Raw genomic sequence first — 21,077 nt, forward strand, 5'->3', positions numbered from 1 at the left:
ATTATTATTATTATTATTATTATTATTATTATTATTATTATTATTATTATTATTTCATTCTGTTCTAAATAGGCTGGTGCTAGAGATCACTGACTGAATTTAACACTAGAATATTTTGGTATATAGAGTAAATTGTATTTTTTTTACATGACTATTGTTTAAAATTATAAATTTTATATGATAAATGTAAAACTATAGTAACAAAAAGGCTACACAAATTACTCCTGTATAAAAAAAAGTAGAATAAAAGTAGGATAACAGAAAAATTCAGATTTTTTTGTGCTCTTGGCAGTATAGTTTATTAGTTACCTCCTCCAAGAATGTTGTGTTTTTATTGACATTTGTTTTGTTGTCATCTTTTTCAGAATCAGAATCAGAATACTTTATTAATCCCGAAAGAATTGTATGTCTTTCTTCTTTTTGCTCAGTCTTCTTTAGGCCCGAGCTTCCAGGTGAACCTGATAACAATAAGTGGAAAAGAATGGATGAATATGACTATCAAAACAAAAGCACAATCTAAATATGATTATTTTTATATTGAGCACTAAACTGTTGGGTGTTGCTAAGCAACATAAAAGAATGTGATATCTGTAAATAACAATGACAAATGCCATCAGCCGCTCCAATTATCAGAAGTGTTTAAGTGATGGACACCATGGCTATCCATCAGCCCGTCTTTTCTCTCAGCTTGTTCAAGTTTAGAGCCCTACACTGACCACCAGTGCACTTTTCAGGATAATTTACAGAAGCTGGCAGACCACTGTTAATTTTCTGGAGTAGCTCCTGACTATGTGAGAAAGTCAATCTTTTTAAGAAGACGCATCCTCTGCATTTGCAAATTTGCTGTAAAACCAAACAACTTCCCGCTCTCTCTGTCTCACACCGGCCAGCAAAGCTGAGTCAATCACCTGAAAACACTCCATCATGCGTTCTTTAAGGCTTTCTCTCCAGCAATATTTATATATTAAAGTTTAACTGAATAGTTTTTAAAAAGGAATGTATTCGTCAATATGTGATAAATGAAAATATGATCCCTGAGATGGCCTTCTAAATGCCCTCATCGAGGCTGTGAATTAAAGTCAGTAGACGTGTCAGAGTAATCCATCGCAAAGAGAAAATAGCTAGGAAATGAGTGTTTCAATTAAGAAGATGTGTTTTCCTTTTTGTCAGCACAAACGTGGGGGTTGGAAGGGTGAAGCGCCTATTAAAGTGTGTCTGACTATATTTCACCCTGCTGCTGACTGATGTGACAATATTGTCTCAGGCCTGTTCATTTGAATAGTGTGAATATTTATGTCCAGAGGTGTTTGCCTGTTCTTAATGCTTGCGCTCTTTAAGCAGGCAGTTATTGTCTGTTGTAAGTGGTCATTTACTAACAGAGGAATGCCCCACCAGAGGAAGCATTAAGGTCTCCTCATTATTTAATCATTCGCTGCTTCCCTTTGCAGGAAGCAGGAGGCTGGATGTGTCAGGTTAGCTGTGTGCAGGACAGCATGCTCACATCTATTAAAGACAAAGCAGCATGATTGATGCTGATAGCTCATAGCTGTGATGACACTGCAACACATAATATGCTTTTTGGTTCATAGAATCCAGCTGCAGTATGTTGTATGAAGTATGTCAGGTGCATATGGATAAATAAGATAAAATAACATAAGAAATTATTCAGTTGGGGATGGAAACAGTTTGTTACAGTCACTGACATGATGAAGAAATCGAGGTAAACCAGTGATGGGTAACAGTTTGTTCAGTGAGCTCCTCTACACCACAGATTCAAAAGTATCCATTTTGGAGCCAATCAAAGATCCAGCTTTCCTATATAACAGTATATAACACTTTAAGATGATTGTTGTTGATCTGGCACTAGATGTACAAACCTGAACTGAGTTGAGTGAAATTAAATTCCTTCCAGACCACTCCAAAAAATGATCAACTAGTACTCTGTACTCCTCCTGCTGTCCATCACTTCAATTGCTGCAGAGTTATCACAGTGTACCTGTAGGTGGTATGACCTGGAGTTGTACTGAAAGGCTGGGTGTACAAGGTGAACAGGAATGAAGACAGCACCATTTCCTGTGGAGCGTCTCCTGTGGAGCGTCTCCTTTGGAGCGTCTCCTGTGGAGCTGATGTACTGCACATCACCAAATCAGGCAGAGCTGCCTCGTCTCACATATTGCAGGCTGTCATGTAATCAGTAATCCACGACATGGCAGATGTAATTACTGATTTTTCCTGGCAGTTAGCTCTCTGCAGCATGTAGACCGTTGTGTCATCCACCCCAAAATCGGGTGTGTATTCAGACTGCAAGGGATCGAGGGATGATCTCATCTGTGGTCTCTGGTGCCTTCGTGACATGCAATGTGAGAGCAACTGGTCTGATAGTGTTGACTGCTCTGGTGCAGGAACCAGAAAGGATGTTTTCCATAACATTGATATTCTCCTGCTTCAAACTCAGGTTGTAAATGTGATTCAGATTTCAGATAATATAGCAGTAAAATCCTGAATTATTTTCATGGATGTCTTGTCTCTTAAGTCCAGAAGGTTTTCCTGCCGCAGAGAACATAAAGCTGTTTCCAACCAGATTTTGTTGTGTTGTTTCACTAACACTTTTTATGTTGTGTCAGATAGAAAAGACAAGTCACCAATATGATCAAACTCAACCTCAGAAGTAACAGGTTTATAAAATACTAGAATTTCACTCATCAAAACTGAAGCACGGTCTGTTAGGAGAAGCTGTCCTCAAGAGTCCCACTAACCTGCAATAAAAAACATATTTACCGTGAAAAATACTCACCATGGATAGTTCATCTTTCACAACAACTCCCAAAACAAGCCACTGGAGCCCAGAACTGTCCACTCGGCCTCACCACTGCCAGTGTAAACCACTGAGCTGGGCCTGCCAACACATTTGTGCTGTTTTTGGTTTTTTGGAGCATTTAAATAGAGATCTATGACTGACTTGCTTGCTATGTACCACAGACTTTATAACATGGTTGTGTTTTAGGCCTGATTAGTCAAATTCTAAGGAGTTATTAATCTGTATGTTTTTCTTAAGTGCTTATTGTGTCAGTGTAGGGAACCTGTATAGTTTATGAATGCACTTCACTAACCAAGCTTGTATGTGGAAGTCTGGTGACTGACCCAGCTTTCTTAAACCAATAATGTAACTTCATACCGATACTGTTTTGCTTGTTTGGTAACCTATCCTTCATATTCTCATGGCAGAAAAGTCACTGGTGCATCTGCATTGCGTAATATATTGTTTCTTCCTTTACAAGCCTGGACAGCACATTTGAGCTACATTGCTAGAGGCCCGAGTGTGTGACTGTGTAAAAGTCATGCCTTCAGTCCTCCTGGGAGAAATTCGGTTCCAATTGTTTATAACAGGTGTGGACAGCTTTAATAAAGAGGAACACTGAAACTCACTGTGGCCAAGGGATATTAAAATATCACTGTGACCTTGCAAACAGGGATTAGAGTGCAAGTCTGCCACAGCAGGAGGCAATTGCACGCAGCATGCCGTGCGATCCTCTCCACTCAATAAGCTGGGGCAGAATTTATGACCCCACAGACATCTCAGCGCTGTACGCTTTGTGTCAGTCTCTGCTTATGGGACACACAAATGGTGATGTGGGGGTGTCAGGAGAGATGCTAGGGGCGGATGTTTCCAGTTTCAAGGTTCAGCTGGAATCCTGCAGCTTTCGATATGGAAGTGAATAATACCTTCCCTGGGGACACAGACAGGAAATACTACGAGCCCCAAGTCACCGCTGGATCATAAACACCTTTATATTTGCAATCTTATTCCCACTCTATCTTTTTGTCTGTCTCTAAGGAGTAATAGCATCATCCTAAAGATGGCTGCATTACTGTAATTCCTCCGAGGGTCCCAATACAACCCTGGCACTCAGCATCACCTGCCAATAGTTCACTTGGTGTATTAATTGAACCAAGGATCATTCTTTTGTGAGACACAACAGGCTGGGTGAGCGAGCCAGCAGGTTAAAGAGATGAGTTGCAGTAATTAATAAATTCTGTGTTTATGTTATAGTGCCATGAAAAAGTGTTGTTTTTATGATTTGCTAATTAAAAAACTTACATATTTCAGATCAGATTTATTAGATAAATAGAGAATATTAGAGACTGTCTGTCATGGTCCTGGGTCGGTGACCCAGCGCTTTTAGTTTGTTATCATTTTCTAGATGATGATTGTTTAAGTTCTGTGTTATTTTCGATCTGCCTCTGAGTCTGCGTCTGTATCTGTCTGTCTATGGTGTCACCCCATCTGTGAATCTGTCTGTTTAGTTCAATGTCTTGTCTGGTTCCATGTGTCTGAGTTTCCTGTTTTATTGTGAAGGTCTGTGTCGTATGTGAGTGTGCTCAGTTTACGTTTCCCCTGTCCCGTCAGCTCAGATTCCTCCCAGCTGTGTTGCCCTCCTGTCTCTCATCCCCTGATTACTGGTGTGTGTATTTAAGCCCTGTGTGTTCTCCTGCCTGTTGCCGGTTCGTCTGTGTAACGCTGTGTCAGTCTGTTACCTTGTGTTCCACGGTGTCCTGGTCTGCATCTCTCTGCGTCTCATCCCGTCGTCATATGCTCCCAGGTCTATTATTTTTAGTCCTCCCAGTTTAGGTGTCTTTAGTTATTTGTTATGCCCCACTGTTTGTTTGCCACTACACCTCTGTAAATAAAACCACCGGTATCTCATCCACTGCCTGCATCTTGGGTCCTTCTTCCCACTCCACACGGCTCGCCTCGGCAGCCGTGACACTGTCAACCTAAATAAATACAATTTTTAAATGATGATTTTATTTATTAAAGGAGAAAAACTATACAAGCCTACCTGGCCTTGTGTGAAAAGTAATTGCCCCTTAAACCTAAGAGCTGTTTGTGTGACTCTTGGCAGCAAGAACTGCAATCAGGTGTTTGCGATAACTGGCAATGAGTCGATAACTGGCAATGAGTCTTTCCCTTCACAGTCAGGAAATTTGCCCCACAGTTTGCAGATCTATTCTAATTCAGGCACGTTGGAGGGTGTTTGAGTTTGGACAAACTTGTGTTACAACAAAAGAAAATTAAGACATTAAACATTAGATGCATAATGTCCGAATTATGTTTTGGGCTGAATTGGAAAAAACAGAATGATAAAAAATATTGTTAATTAAAAGAAATCTAAATTTTGGACAATATTAAAGTTAAATGTTTGACCTAAAAGGTGAAACTCGAGATAAATTAAAAAATTCGTTTAAAAAGACAAAATCATTTTTAATATATAATTTTGATTTTATTAATAACAAAACTGACTTGATGGGACTCTGTTAAATCATCATTAGAACTATAAATGACAAAATCCTCACCACTGTTACTTCTTACTGGCATTAATGGACATTCATATACATCCCACTCAGGATGCAGTTGCTATGTAGTGTTGGTCGATACACTAGAAAACCATGTGCTCTTCTTTCACATTAAACACTGATCACATTCACTATTTGTCCAAGTGTTAATAAATCCAACTTCAAATGTGTTATCTCCTTCCTTTGTGTCCTTTGTGGATTCAGCATGAGGATGAACTTTGTTACCAGATGATGGCGCTGTCTGCTACCAATTGACTCAGAACCTCCCACCAGAGATTATGGGGAACTATACCCCCCCCCCCCACACACACACACACACACACACTCAGGCTCACACATGCAGCTAGATGTGGGTCATCATTTATCTTGGGTATTAAGAGAGCAGACTCTAAGTGTGTGTTTGTGTTTGTTTATTTTAGTAAACATTGTGGTTTTTTAAATTTTGATTTGTACCATTTCTAATAATTCAGGTCTGAGACTGCAGTCATGGATTCACACAGGCATGTCGTGTGACCAGTATTTCATGAATTTCCAGTTAGTTGTGAGAAACCTGTCTTCCTTGATTCTGCAGAGATTTTGTCACGTTTTCCAGCCTGGAGGCTTCTCTCTCTTTCACTTCTTTCATTGTCAGGTCTAGCAGCTTCCTTCTGACTTGAGTCGACTAAACATTTTAACAGTTTTTGATTAGAAAGTAACCGCCCTCCTCTCCTCCCATTTGTATTGTATACTTATATAGGTTATTTAGATATTCTATTCTATATTTTTATATTTAAGGAGAAGCATATCAAATTTTATTTAAACTTACTGATAATGTTATAGAATTTGTTCATTATAATTCTGACAGGAAGCAGAAAGAGAGGGCATATTTCTCTGATGTTGGCTTCTCTTCATTGGGTCTCACTGAAATCCAGAATCTTCTATGAGCTGATAGAGGACGAAAATGAGAGCGAGAAGAGGACAGATGGAGGACAGTTAGTGAAATGTATAGAGGTTTAGTGAGGAACTGAATCCATGAAAAGGATGAAAAATGGAAAGACGGCTGGCCCAGATGACATACCTGTGGAGGTGTGGAAATGTCTTTGAGCAAGGCCAGTGGACTTTTTAACCAGATTGTTTAATGCAATCCTGTATGTGAGGAAAACCAAATGATAACCAATGATTTATAGACCTTCTCTGCGTTGAATCATACCTGTTATTAATCTCTGTCTCTCTTCCACAGCATGTCTTTATCCTGTTTTCCTTCTCTCACCCCAACCAGTCGCAGCAGATGGCCCCGGAGGTTTCTTCCTGTTAAAAGGGAGTTTTCCTTCCCACTGTCGCCAAAGTGCTTGCTCATAGGGGGTCATATGATTGTTGTGTTTTTCTCTGTATGTATTATGTAGGGTCTAACTTACAATATAAAGCGCCTTGAGGGGACTGTTGTTAGAATTTGGCACTATACAAATAAAATTGAATTTAATTGAAATTGCTCTTTCTCATGAGTTCTAGGTATAGTAAAATATCCTAGATTGAAAAGTCAAGCCATCTGTCAGGCAGCTGAAGACAGCTGAAATTAGGACAGGAAAATAATCCCAAACAGACAAACAGCCATTCTACACCATGGCTGAAAAAGAAAAAAGGTGCTATTATGGCCCAGCCAAATCCAGACCTCTACCTAGTTGAAATAATGTGGCACATAAACAAATGTCCTCAAGCCTTAATGAATTGAAACAACCCTGTAAAGAGTAGTAGTCTAGAAAAAGAAAATATTTTAGACATAATGTGGTACCTATTTAACATCAAGTCATGCTTTCTAATGTTGAAAAACTGTTAAATACAACAGCAGCCCTCTATCCACCACAGCGCCTTTATAGTATAAGCTACAACATTATCAGGTACACTATTTGAAGATTTTTGCTAGGACTGACCAGGAGGGAGAAGATTAGAAATCAGCTCATCAGAAGGACATCTGAGGTTAAGTGGTTTGGAGACAAAGTTAGAGAAACAAGTGTGAGATGGTTTGTGCATGTGCAGAAATATATTGAAAAAATAACTATTAATAGTATCAATAACAGCGCATTTTTGTATTATTTTCTAGAATTATCTTCAAATGTAATATTTATTCTTATAAAGTGTCTGCTTATTTTTATTTGTTCTCTAAATAGCATTGGCTAATGAAGCTTAAATCATCAGAGATTATTAGCTAGTTTTAGCCATCTGGTCCAGTAGTCTGCTGGGATATCGGGAGTTGCCAGCCAAGGAGACGATGTGTGTTATTATTATTGAATTGGGCTTCAGTGTTTGTTTACTGTACAGCTCCAGATTCAGGTGACAGCAAGTGAAAATGATCTTACCTGTCTATGTGCAGCAGCACATTGTATTCATTTTGGATATTGCTGTAAACTGACATGGATCACTTTATGTATTTCATTTACTGTAATAATGTGTTTTCCTCACATTGATTGGTGATGATTTCACATAACTAAGCTAAACTATGCTGTACTGTTGTTGACTGTGGATCCCCCACTTACTCCTATAATAATTTTTATATGATTATGTTTTTGTTATTTTCTAGTTTCTAGTTGAGTTATGAGGATGCATTCAAAATAAATATATAAAAAAAATAAAATAAATAAATAAATAAAACAATGCTATTACAGTTTGCTCTGTGTACAGGTCTATGGAGTGGCAGCATGATTTTTTTTAGTTTCTGTATTGAAAAATACTATTTTAAGCGCTTGATGATTTGGTGGACTGCCTCTGTGTGATTAAGAGACTAAAATAATGTTTCTCACCTTATCTGTCTTGCCATAAATGAAGGAAGATAAGATAAGATAAGATAAGATAAGATGAGATAAGATAAGATAAGATAAGATAAGATAAGATAAGATAAGATAAGATAAGATAACCTTTAGTCCCACACTTGGGAAATTTGTTTTGTCACAGCAGGAAGTGGACAGTGCAAAAGTTATGAGGCAAAAATTAGAATACAATAAGAATAAATACAGTACACAACTGTACAGAATAGAATAAAATAAAATACTATATACAGTAGAATAAAATAAAATAAATATACAATAAGATAAAAATAGAATAGAAATACAAATACTATATACAACTGAGTAAAAATACGATGACAGAAAGGATTATTGCACTTAGTATTATTGCATATGTATGGATGTGACCACAGAGGAGGGCATGCAGATGGTTGGTGTGACAGGAGAGACTGTAAGGGATAGGATGAGACAGACGAGGATGATCAAAGAAGAAAAAGATCTCACAACCCATTCTTTTCGGATAGATGCTGCTATAAAATCGCGAGAGCTAGTCTATTGGGGAGAATTTGATGATTTTCAGACGCTACTACTATATCCAGAAGATGGCAGTAATGCCAACCCCACGGATGAGTGTCTCCACTAAACCCCAGAAGGGAAGAAGAACATTTTTCTTGAAACCACGTGACATGTGTGTAGTCGGGCTGTAAAGATGGTTTCCTCGGTTGCCAAATCAAATCTGGCTCCACTGAGAAGTTTCTGTTTTTTAAATTCAGTGTTTCACTTTAGGAACCTCCGTGAGTTAACATGGCTACTTATTACTATTTGTTACTTGACGAGCCAGTCGCTGGCAGACGACGGGGACTTTATGGAGGAGTTTCTGAAGCGGGAATATTCTCTTGTGAAGCCGTACCGCGGTGAGTTTAATGTTAAACTAGAATTACGTTACCGCCAATGTCAGCTAACATTGGCAACTAACATAAACGTTGACAGTAGACAGAAGACAGTTTGTCACCGAAAGGTAGGCTTTGGCTTAAATTCATTTTTTTCTTGGCTAGAATTGTGTGGCGGAGGATAATAATTAACTAAGAAGAACTTTGTGCCTCTCTGTCGTTACACATCGTGGGTAGCGTTACAGCAAGCGGGATAATATCTGTTGTTAACACACCACTAACTATTGGCTAGTCCATAATGCTAATGAAGACTAGCCTACCTACAGTTAGCTTTAATCAGCAGAGCAAACCTGTCTGATTACGTTGAGGAACTCTAGCAAAAAACAACAACAATAAAATTCAGGAAATTAAGCCCGTAACGCTCTCCATTATGAAAGAGCAGTTTTTCATTGTCTCAACAAAGAGCAGTTTGAGTAACCTTCATGGCCACTTTTCATATTAGCCTATATTAGTTAATTCAAAGTAATTAGAAACAAAAACTGATAACTAGAAAATGGGGTCGGGCTTATAAAGAATACATCAGAACAAAGAACGATTTAAAAAAAACCAAAAAAAACAAACAGTTTTCGTTAATTAAAACTAAATCTAAAAAGTCATAACAATAATAAGGGAGTTTTTTTTTTTTTAAACGTACTGAAGCAGTTTTGTGTGTACTGAAGTTGACCACACGTAATAAGTGTATTTAATGAAACTGTGAGTAAGCTTCCTTAGTAGGGTTGTTGTACTGTTGGGCCACTATTGCACTTCATTAAAGTCTTTTGCAATACACTCCTGCCACTTTGCACCGGCATTTTATCGTGTGATATAATACAGTGTGTTTTTTATCTGTCTTGTTATTTATATTTCTTGCACAACAGTCAGGTGAAGAACCCACAATATCGTTATATAAGTACAATGAAAATAAAGGGCTATTGTATTCTAATACCTATTTTGAACTTTTCAAGTCATACTCTAATAAAGACCCTTGATTTATAGCAGGGGTGTCAAACTCAAATACACAGTGGGCCAAAATTCAAAACTGGAACAAAGTCGCGGGCTAACGTTAATATTTATTGAAATATATTTATTCCTCCAGATATAAGAATGAATCTTTTCTTATGGACTCAAACACGTTTTGCTGAAAAACTGAATATGGAACAAGCAAAGCTTAATACTAAACAACATGTATATTAGCTGTATAATACCAGTAGGCCAGCTCGAATAGTAATTTGGTATGGCTTCGCTCCTGTACTGTACTGTTTATTTTTATTACTATAAATCATAGGTGTCAAACTCTGGCCCGCGGGCCAAATTTGTCCTGCAGCCTAATTACATTTGGCCCGCGGGCCAGAGTTTGACACCTATGATTTATAGTAATAAAAATAAACAGTACAGTACAGGAGCCACTGAAAAGGAAATATTTGTAGTCAATAAAATGTATACATAAACTGAATGTTACAACAAAAGATGAAACGCAACGTAAATGGTAAAAGCTGATGTCTAAGAAAAACAATGGTAAACTTTGGTGTGGCTTGCTGTGAATGCAGAAGTGTTACTACTGTTGTTTTGCAGGCTTGGGTTTCTCTAGCTCCTCACAGTGGGATCTGATGGGCACTGCCATGGTGACGCCTGACCATGTGAGGCTAACCCCAGACCTGCAGAGCAGGCAGGGAGCTGTGTGGAGCCGAATTGTAAGTCAAATGGGACAGCCTGCATTATCAGGCTTGCAATATGCAATGCATTCTTACCCAGCAAACCACAATTTCCCTCACTTCCTGCTTTAAACTAAAAACCCTACTTTATATGGCTTTGGTTTAACAATGAATGTTATGCAGCATTTTATAAATAAAATATAAATGATACAAATCAGTCTGTTTCAAAAGGATGATATGTTACTCATATCTGATGACAAGTGCATGCTACACATTGCTGAGTGTAAGAATAACCTGCTTTTCTTTATTGCTATTGCTTTTCAGCCTTTGCTTCTGCAAGATTGGGAGCTGAGAGTACAATTTAAAGTCCATGGCCAAGGGAAGAAGAACCTGAATGGTGATGGACTGGCCATCTGGTTAACCAGAGATCGCATGAAAAATGGTAGGTTATGCTAAATGTGTTTCAGCATCGTATTTGCAATTTTATAATTTAATAGCCCTCAAAGTGAATAGTTTATCCTAATGAGCTTGTCATTTTTTTTCTCAGTCACATGATAAGATATCATTTTAATAGCACATCCTGTGCACAGTGACTTGTGATACCAGGGAAAGCAAACAGAATAAACAGTCTCAATTTTCAGCTGCAGGAAACACTGCTTACAAAACTTTACATGTTCATTCATTGTTTCAAAAACACATTTTAGTTACTTTTCTTTTGTTTGTTTTGTTTTATTGTTTGTTTTTAATCCAATTAGGTAAGTTACCTGTAGTATTACACTGCTCAAAAAAATAAAGAAACAATTTTAGATTTAGAACGTTAAGCCAATTAAACTAATGAGATAGTGATCCGGTTGGTTAGCAGAGGGGTTATTTGTTAGGTTAAAGGTTTTGGTGTTAATGAGATTAACAGCAGGCAAATGCAGTGGTTAGCACTGTTGCCTGACAGCCAGAAGGTCTTGGGTTCAATCCCATCATCTAACCGGGTCCTTTTTGTGCGAGTTTGCATGGGTTCTTTCTAGGTACTCCAACTTTGTCCCACAGTCGACATGCAGTTAGTGGGGTTAGGTTAACTGGTGATTCTAAATTGTCCATAGGTGTGAATGTGAGTGTGAATCGTTGTCTGTCTCTCTGTGTTAGCCCTGCATCAGATTGGCAACGTTTCCAGGGTGTACCGTGCCTCTCATTCTCTCATCACTGAGACAAAACAGGAATGGCTTTACAGGTGGAGACCAAAAACTTGTGTTTTGTGCCAAAACATCCTTGGACCTATTGTCAGACTGGTGCAGTGGATCCTTGGTTCCTCCTCAGTTATGCCCTGGTCCAGTTCTAGGATGAGATCCTATCCCCCGAACACAATCTCTTGTCTCATTAGGAGCATCCCCTGATGTTGTCACACATGTGTACAAGCATGTTGGGGCCAGAAAAGTACCATTTTGAGTTGCTGCAATGAAATCTCAACAGAATGCGCTATCCTGCTGCATCTTTTTTTTTAAACTTTGATTTTCAAGGTGTTTTTTAATCAAGCCCTCTGTAAGTTGATGCTTTTCATTTCTATCACATTACCCAGTCCATGTCAGTGTAGCTATCCAACTTTTTTCCTCATTGAGAACTGATGTGTTTTCTAAGTGTTCCTTTAATTAAATTTTTTTAAGCAGTGTGTTGTGCGCCTGGCTAAAGAGAATTATTCAGTCATTATCATCTATTTTTTTATGCTTTTAAGTTTGTTACATTTTTGTTGCTACTGTATTTAAATAAAGACAACCTATGATGCGCTGGTCTTAGTTTTTAAAGGAAACTTCCAAATGGAGTTATTCTTCCACAGTTTGTGGTACAAATGTTTCTGTCTACATTAGGGCTGCCACGATTTGTCGACTAGTCACGATTACGTCGACTATCAAAATCGTCGACGACTGATTTAATAGTCGACGTGTCGTTTGAAGCTTTGTAAGATCGCAAAAGACGCAGGAATAATAGCAGGATTTAAGAGTGTAATAACGGACTGAAACAGAAGATGGCAGCACTGCATATACAAGGATGCCAGCTGCCGTTAAACCCCGAAGAAGAAGAAGAAGCAGCTGTGTCCCATATTTATTTATATATTTTTTTTAATTAACTTCCTGCATGTACTAGTTTGTCTGATTACATTTTTTCCTCCAAAGTGCTGAAAACACAAAGAAACTCTGTTGGAGAAAACTTAAGACTGAAATTTAGTCCCAAATCAAATTATATTAATTGCTATGTTTCAGCTTTATTATTTCTGTGGTATACCTCTGTTTGCAGGCCCTGTATTTGGCAACATGAACCATTTCTCTGGACTTGGAATATTTGTGGACACTTACCCCAATGATGATAAGACCCATGATGTAAGTGACAGTCTGTAGCTTTTGTTGTTTTTTTTAAAAGCCTGCGTTTAAATCAAGACTTTGTTGTCATGTGGAAACCCACACAACATACACACAATGTTTCTTTTTGATGACTGAATTTCAGCCAATCTGACATGCAAACATGTACTGTTGCTAATAATGTAAACTTATACTGACTGACAACGAACCTGGCCAGAAAAAAGACAAGCAGCAGTCCTGGTGAAGTTTGAATTATTAACATTAATCATCAGCTGCTCCTGATTGTACCCAGGACTGGGCATAAACTTGGAGGAGATCGTGCTTTTGCTGTAGCAGCTCCAAAACTGTGGAACGAGCTTCCTTTAGAGATTAGACAGGCCAGTTCTTTATCTGTTTTTAAGTCACTCTTGAAAACCCACCTCTTTACCCTGGCCTTTGACACCACGTGAGATGTTGGTTTTTATTTTTATTTTAGTTGTTTTTAGGTGATTCGATGCTGTTTTATCTTGTTTTTGTTTTAATATAGGGCCGTTTTAATTTATGTATTATGTGTTTTATTTATTTATTTTTGCTGTTTTCTGTTATTCTATTGTTTTAACTTGTTTTCTGTATAGCACTTTGTTCCTGTGCTGGGTATTTTAAAGTGCTTTATAAATAAAATTGGATTGGACTATTTCAATTTACAACAGTGAACAGCTCAGATTTTAGAGTTCATTTTCTCTGGCTAACCAGTGTCCAGTGTTTTTGTCCCCCCCCTTACTAAGAAAAGCTTTATGCAATATAACATCAAACTGTTCAGTAGTGCTGTTTCATGTCTCTGTGAAATGAACTACCTGTGGAATGGTGTTTGTGAAGTTGTGACTCCTCTGTCTTCTTCACAGAGGACATTCCCTTACATATCTGTGATGCTGGGGAATGGCACCCTGTCGTATGACCACGATCGTGACGGTCGGTCCACAGAGCTTGGAGGATGCACAGCTATGGCACGCAACTCTGTCTACGACAACTTTTTCCTCGTTAGATACTCCAAAAATCAACTGACGGTATGGCTCATTATCTGCAGGACCTGTTTCAGGGTGTCACTTGTCCTTAAAGGTGACATTCTTGTGTAATGAAATTAAAACTGAGTAGTACAATGAGGCATGAAAAGTAGAATGTTGATTGGTTTATTCAAACCATTTGTTCCTCTGCCCTTAGCTCATGGTGGATGTTGATGGTAAGCAGGAATGGAGAGAATGTGCTGACATTACAGGAGTGCACCTACCTACAGGCTACTTCTTAGGTGCCTCCTCTGCCACGGGAGACCTGTCAGGTATGAAATCTCAGAATAATGCTTTGACCACAGGATATATTACAAAGTGAAGCTATAAAAAGATCTATAAAAAGATTGGATTATAAACATGGCATCCAAACTAGATGAATTAACCCTTTAAAGCCGGTCAGAGCGGGCACGCTCTGTTTTGCGTAACTATTTTTAAATCCCGGTAGCACTGCAACCACGTAAGCTAGCGCAATAATTTTTTTTGCATATGAAACCGGAGGAGTTGTACTTACATCTTATGCCATCAACTTGTCCTAGGTCACAGTTTCCTTCCACATATAGCTTTGCAAAAACTGCGTAAAAAGCGCTTGCAGCAACAAAAACATAATATTCCAGAAACACGCTTTGCCGATCCGATCAGCTGTTCATAACACTTCCTACGTTGGAATAGACGTCAGCGCGAACTTTAGCATGTCCACCATTACCTGCCCGAAACCGGAAGTGACGTCATTTTCGCGGAAATGTAGTTTTTTTTTTTACCATCAGGGCCTCATGAGCCTATACTGGTGTTTTTAAAAGTTATCTTTGACTTCATGACTTTCTGTGTCGTTTCTGGGATGCTTAGGACTCATATTGCACTGCTGGAAATAGTTAATTTTGATGCATATGCTGCTTTTTTGCAAATTTGCAGTATAATGTTTATTTTCGTTTTTCGTGCAGTATATAAAAATTGGTGTATTTCAAAAATAAAACTATGAAGACACTCAAAATAAATTTCCTGTGGTGGGAAACTATTTTGTGCAACTTTTTTGTATTTACAGTTTTGAGGGATAAGCCTCTTAAATTTCTCTAAATAGAAATATATGTTAAAAAAGCAAAAACGATTTTCAATTTTTTTTGTAGTTTATTGCACTTTTTTGCAATTTATGTAATTACTATGCACTTAATGCATACATATTATTAAAATCTGGGCTATAATGATTGTATTGATGTATAGCAACTTGAAATGCTCCCAAAAATGGCTCCACAGCATGTAAAAAATATAATATAAGCTCTGGCGGACTTAGTTCTATGGTAGGTCTTAAAGGGTTAAACATCAACTTCCTAACAGCTCAGGTTTTAAAATGAAGTCAGCTGTTGCTTAAGATGTTAATTACGGGTGTGTTCTTCTAGATAACCATGACATCATCTCCATGAAGCTGTATGAGCTTACAGTCGAGAGGACTCCACAGGAAGCGGAAGAAGGGGAAGTAGTCACCATCCCCAGAGTTGACAACATGGAGCAGTTTCAAGGTAAATGCAGCACGATCATCATCAACCTGAAGTCATCCTTCTCAGCGCTGCACCGTATCGGCACCATTACTCAGGGCGGGGTTGCAGCTAGTGTGAAGTCTTGAGGGCCCAGTATTACCAGGCCCTACACCACCAATAGCATCATTGCACTCCCACTGGTTTTCATGCTCACCATAACTGCAGAGGTGGCCACTGCAGTATTCTCCTGAACTGCTTAAGCAGAGAAACAGAAGGCGAAGAAATCAAAATCAAGTTTTATTCTTTCCCCACAAAGTCTTGTCTTTTTAGATTGTTGCCACGTCTCCCTCTGTGTAATCTGTGAAGCTCTGAGCTTAAAAAAAAAGAAGCATGATTGTACACTTGTATTTAACTGAACAGTTTTGTACTCAGCATTTTTTGCATGCTGAGCACAAAGTTGATGTAACAGAGCAGATGAGTATAGTATAGTCTGCCACTATACTATACTGCTTCCCGCATGATGATAAAAGGCTCAAGTAAATGGATGAGGCTGATACTGGCAGACATGAATCCAGTATGTGGGCACATCTCATACATGTAGTATATCTAATTGATATTATTTGTTCATGTTTACAGCTGGGAGAACAGAGGGCTGAAACTTCAGCCATTTTTTTTTCTTTTCTAATATTTTTTGCTTTTACTTTGCAGTGGAAGTGGAGGAGGAAGGGATGAGTGGAGTCCAGCTGTTCTTCACCCTTCTCTTCACAGTCGTGGGCCTGGTCGTGCTGGGAGTGGTAGGGCTAATAGTTTACGGGCGCTGGAAGGAAAACAAACGCAAACGCTTTTACTGAGGAAAGATCAGCCAGTCCGCAGAATGTGTTTTTAATGAACAAACATGCAAAGACTCAATGACACAAATCGAACAAACTGAACTTTAGTGGGTTTGAAGCATAGAGCCATGAGAACAAATGAATACATGAGCTGTGGTTTAAAATATTTAAGATTTCTGGAAGATTGATGAGATAAAGCTCTGCTTGCTGTAGTGAAGCAAAATCATTTTAAAAATATGTTCATCTAAACTTGAAGCGCGGTTGGACTTTTTATCTGCACTAACTGAGGCACTGTTTCTACCAGCAGGAAGTAAGAAAAACAACAGAATGAGTTACTAAATCAGATGCTGAGTTTGCTGACATTACGTTACACAATTTTGGAGTTTGGGGTATCTCTGCGGACCTGAGCCAGCGCAGAGTGGGTAGAAGTCATGGTAGCGAAGTTGGGCGCTTCTTTCATTGTCATTTAAATTTTTTGTTGGCAATTCACTAACTTTACTAATAATCCTGTGTTTATTTTATTTTCTAAATACGTGACCCTTAAAATGCTTATTTGTACATCAACATTTTCCTTATGACTTTTCATTATATCTGTGACTTACCTGCAACTTTCACATATCAAATCAGATGGGACTTGGGCCTGTTTGTTAGCTTGCCCACTATAGAAATGCTGTTTTGTAGGTAGCTAGCAGAGTGGCATAGATATGTGCACATATTCTGCCACTGGTATGTCCCGGATGATTAATCAGACTTTTAAATTCTGAATGACAATGTTAGCTTCCATTAACATTTTAAAAAGTTAGCTTAAAATGATTCGTCATAGATCAAGCACATCTCTACAGAGGGCCTGTTGGCAAGTGGTTGCTGCTGTTGCTGGGTGAAATCATCACAAAGAAGTTGCACCAAAAACCACCTTTTGATTGCTGTGGTTGGAGTATGCTAACATTATCATTACTCTCTGACCTGTAGTGAAACTTTGGGAAGAAAAAAATGCAACACAAATCAGAGTAAAAGTTGTGCCGTTTGAAATGTGTTGGTTACAAGAGCAAGGCACAATTTTTACTTTGAAGGCAAATGTTTTTAGTTTGTGTTGACCCTTCAGGTTCACTTCTGCTTGACATGTACTTTGTGTTTGTAGGCAATTGGTCATCCAGGCACAAGCTGCTGGTGACCATGCCAACCTGCTAGCAAACAGTCTTTTAATGTAGCAGCATTATACCAACTTCACACTAGCAACCTCGGGCAATCACTTGCCAACCAGTCATGGAACACACACTTTTTGGTGGAGACTGGTGGTTACTCATCCCTCAGTCGATTTCAGTGACTGCCAACAACTGCTCACAAGCAGTCGGAAAATACACAATTAAGTGCCATATGGCCACTTAAAGGTGTTTTGTCTTTTTGTGTGACTACCACAAAGGCCATTGTGAGTTTACTGATCCCTGGGCCAGCAGGGACTACTTGTTGTGAGATTAACTTTATGCTTAAAAACATCCCCTAATCAGGGCCTCGTTCCCAATTGGTGATGTGTTAAGTAGTCATAAATTATCAGTTGCGTCACTAATGTACCATACTGCAACAGCTATCTTAAATGTATACCTGAATTACAATAGTTAGAGCTACGTAGCATTATTCAGATGCACTTGTTTTGTGTGACGATTCCCAAACGAGACAGCTGAATTTATATTTCCAACAGGGTTCACAGTAGACTATCAAAATATTCATGTTAAACATTATATTATAGAAGTAGGTTAGGATGCACTAAGCCTCGTCTCATATAAACGTTCAGTGAGATCTGATTGTTTTTAATATTTGAAGAACTTCTCTCTCCGTAGACCTTCATGCATTAGAAGACCTGGCTAAGACCTGAACAGTATGGTGGCTGCACTGAGAGCAACAACTTATGTGGCATGCCCATCAATGAATGTGTGGGAGAGTAGTTCATCTTTGACTGTTGTTCTTTGTTCTCTTCAGCCAACAATACACGACAATTACAACTGATGGTAACGATTTAATTCCAGAGTAGATTTAATGAACAAACAGGTGCAGAACTTTCTTGCCTGGTTGATTCTACAGTTCATGCTAATGCACCCACTGTAAATGCCTCACGCACATGGCTCTGTGATGTGCAGAGAGCACCACTCTAATTTGACTTGTAGCTGCTGTGAAGACCAGTGAGCCTGTGAATCTTTTTATACTTTTTGCTGCAGTAAAGAAAAAAAAAAACTGGACTGTCATTTTATTTGAGATAACTTTATACAGCAATCCAGCATTTATTCAACAAGTGAAAATATTTATATAAATATTGCTGATACGTGAGCTCAATGCTATGTGTAAAAGAATAGAGTGGCGTTACCAGTGCTGAATAAAGTGCCTCACTAGGACCATTACAGGCAAACTCTCATTTTGATCCTCTCTGCAAGTTTGAGCTCAACATTTATTTTCTGTTTGACATCACTTCCATGGCTTGATCTACACTCTGACGTTACAAACAGGTCTCAGAAATGATAAGCTGATTTAAGAGTTTATCTGAGAACAGTTTGTCAGTGTCACTCTTTGTGGAGCACTGATGTTTTTAGTTTTTCCACCAACCAGTAACTTGGTAGCAATTGATGTTTTGCTCTGTACACACTTACATTAACAGCCATATGCTGCATCATGTAGTCATGTGAGTTTGATTAAACTGATCACTCAAACCAAGAGGAAGAAAAAAACAAAAAATGATGTCAAGCTTTATTGTGTCTATGAAGAAACCTCGAGTACTCAGTAAAACCTCAAATATCATGAAACTCTCCAGCATGGATGTAGAGCTCACACCTCACTGGTTAAAGAAGCACTGATGTGCCATTCATTCAATAACCATGCACTGACAATAACTATTAGAGACAACTTGGTGAGCAAAGTGATGCAATCATTTCGAAATTTCTTTAGATTTTGCAGTATTATCATTATTGTGATAAATGTGAATAGTCAGTATATAAAGACAACCAGTCAATGTATCAATATTGGGGGTACAGCAAAACACAAAATGTTAAGTGTGATATTAAGAAAGTGCACAGTCAATATCACATGATATCATCAATAATTGTGAGCCTGACAGATTTTAACAAGTTGATAATACTCAGGAGTAGCACAAATGTGTAAATGAAATAACTACTCAAGACCAAGATTAGGGAAATCTCATTGTGTTTTGTTCCTTGGAAAAAGAGAAATATATATATTGGGGTGTTAGATTTTGATATCAATATTGATATTGGTAATAAAAGTCCTAAAAATTGGTCGTCTCTGACCAGTTCTATGCACTTGTAATTTTACTTTTTTATGCTTATAGAAAAATGTCATTCATATTGACATTGCTAATAAAAACTATAATAGACTATAATAAGAAGAATTTTAATGGTTAAAATCTGTTAGAAGTATATCAGGAAAATCTGTAGATGTATCAATATTTGTGGTCACGACAGCATCAATGAATGAATGATAATTGGGATATTTAAAAGCGAGATCTTAATATTGTATTAGCAATGCGCCTATAATATTTGTTAAAAGAAAAATTGTAATTCATGTCTTTGTTTGCTGTTGTGCAGTTTTGGGTTCTCACCACTTCCATGTACTTGTAATTTGAGTTTAATAGCTTCACTTTTAATAGCTAATAGTTTAATAGCTTACCAAAAAAACAGCACGCACTAGATAAAGCTATAGAAGAATTTTGCTACCAGCATTGATGCAAGGTTTTTTTTCAATTATCGATATTTTTTTTTACACAGCAATAATAGTACAAATAAAACTGATATAATGACAGCCTTAATTCATTTCATCCATTCAATAACAGACTAATCATTCAGGAAGACATTTGCCCAAAAAGCACTTCAGTGTTTAGTTCATTGGAGCTTTGTGGACTGTTTCATAGATTTTTGAAGCAATATCAATCAGTATTTCACTCTAATTAAAATCAGTTTCCAGCCCTTTAAAAAAAAAAAAAGCTACAGATTTGTTTTTTTTCTTTTTTTCAATGTAGGTGTTTCATTTTTGTGTCATTCAGCGTGTGCTGTCACTGGGGAAATCAGCCATTTAGGGATTTTTTTTTAATAATAGTGTTCAGCTTATTATCAAATTAAAGAAAAAGAAAGCTCAACCCTTGTCTGAAAAATGTGTGTAAATCTTGTTTGTGTGCGATTATTTTTCTTCAATAAAAGTTTGTTTATTTTTTTTCGTTGTGGTGCTGTTTTTAGTTTTCTCTGCAAACGTTTTTCATGTACAGTGCCTTGTGTATTCAAGAAATTGAACTACAGGGTGGGCCATTTATATGGATACACCGTAATAAAATGGGAATGGTTGGTGATATTAAAGTCCTGTTTGTGGCACATTAGTATACGTGAGGGGGCAAACTCCTCAAGATGGGTGATGACCATGGTGACCATTTAGAAGTCGGCCATCTTGGATGCAACTTTTGTTTTTTCAATAGGAAGAGGGCCATGTGACACATCAAACTTATTGGTAATGTCACAAGAAAAACAATGGTGTGCTTGGTTTCAACGTAACTTTATTCTTTCATAAGTTATTTACAAGTTTCTGACCACTTATAAAATGTGTTTAATGTGCTGCCCATTGTGTTGGATTGTCAATGCAGCCCTCTTCTCCCACTCTTCACACACTGATAGCAGGAGAAATGCCAGCACAGGCATCCAGTAGCCGTAGTTT

The 21,077-nt window shown here is 38.0% G+C and overlaps 1 protein-coding gene across 2 annotated transcripts; it reads left to right on the forward strand.

Annotated features, from left to right (window-relative positions):
- Window positions 1-8,772: 8,772 nt before the first annotated feature.
- Window positions 8,773-20,585, forward strand: lman2lb (lectin, mannose-binding 2-like b). Of its 2 annotated transcripts, none has more exons than XM_005940109.3 (8): window positions 8,773-9,025; window positions 10,613-10,731; window positions 11,017-11,134; window positions 12,973-13,055; window positions 13,916-14,077; window positions 14,232-14,346; window positions 15,469-15,588; window positions 16,255-20,585. In XM_005940109.3, exons 1-8 carry the CDS (start codon window positions 8,821-8,823, stop codon window positions 16,395-16,397), a joined length of 1,065 nt encoding a protein of 354 aa, XP_005940171.1. In that variant the 5' UTR covers window positions 8,773-8,820; the 3' UTR covers window positions 16,398-20,585. The 2 variants fall into 2 exon arrangements, with proteins under 2 accessions (XP_005940171.1, XP_042083800.1); XM_042227866.1 differs by lacking the exon at window positions 8,773-9,025 and adding an exon at window positions 9,035-9,129.
- Window positions 20,586-21,077: the final 492 nt, after the last annotated feature.

Source organism: Haplochromis burtoni, unplaced genomic scaffold (genome assembly GCF_018398535.1).
Source record: "Haplochromis burtoni strain Fernald_Lab_line unplaced genomic scaffold, NCSU_Asbu1 Contig_286, whole genome shotgun sequence".
NCBI lineage: Eukaryota > Metazoa > Chordata > Actinopteri > Cichliformes > Cichlidae > Haplochromis > Haplochromis burtoni.

Excerpts from the sequence above, each read along its gene's own strand:
- lman2lb (XM_005940109.3), top strand. The coding sequence starts at position 8,821 with ATGGTTTCCTCGGTTGCCAAATCAAATCTGGCTCCACTGAGAAGTTTC. Across the intron at positions 9,026-10,612 it reads TCTTGTGAAGCCGTACCGCG|GCTTGGGTTTCTCTAGCTCC; the intron begins GTGAGTTTAATG and ends GTTGTTTTGCAG. Across the intron at positions 15,589-16,254 it reads CAACATGGAGCAGTTTCAAG|TGGAAGTGGAGGAGGAAGGG; the intron begins GTAAATGCAGCA and ends TTTACTTTGCAG.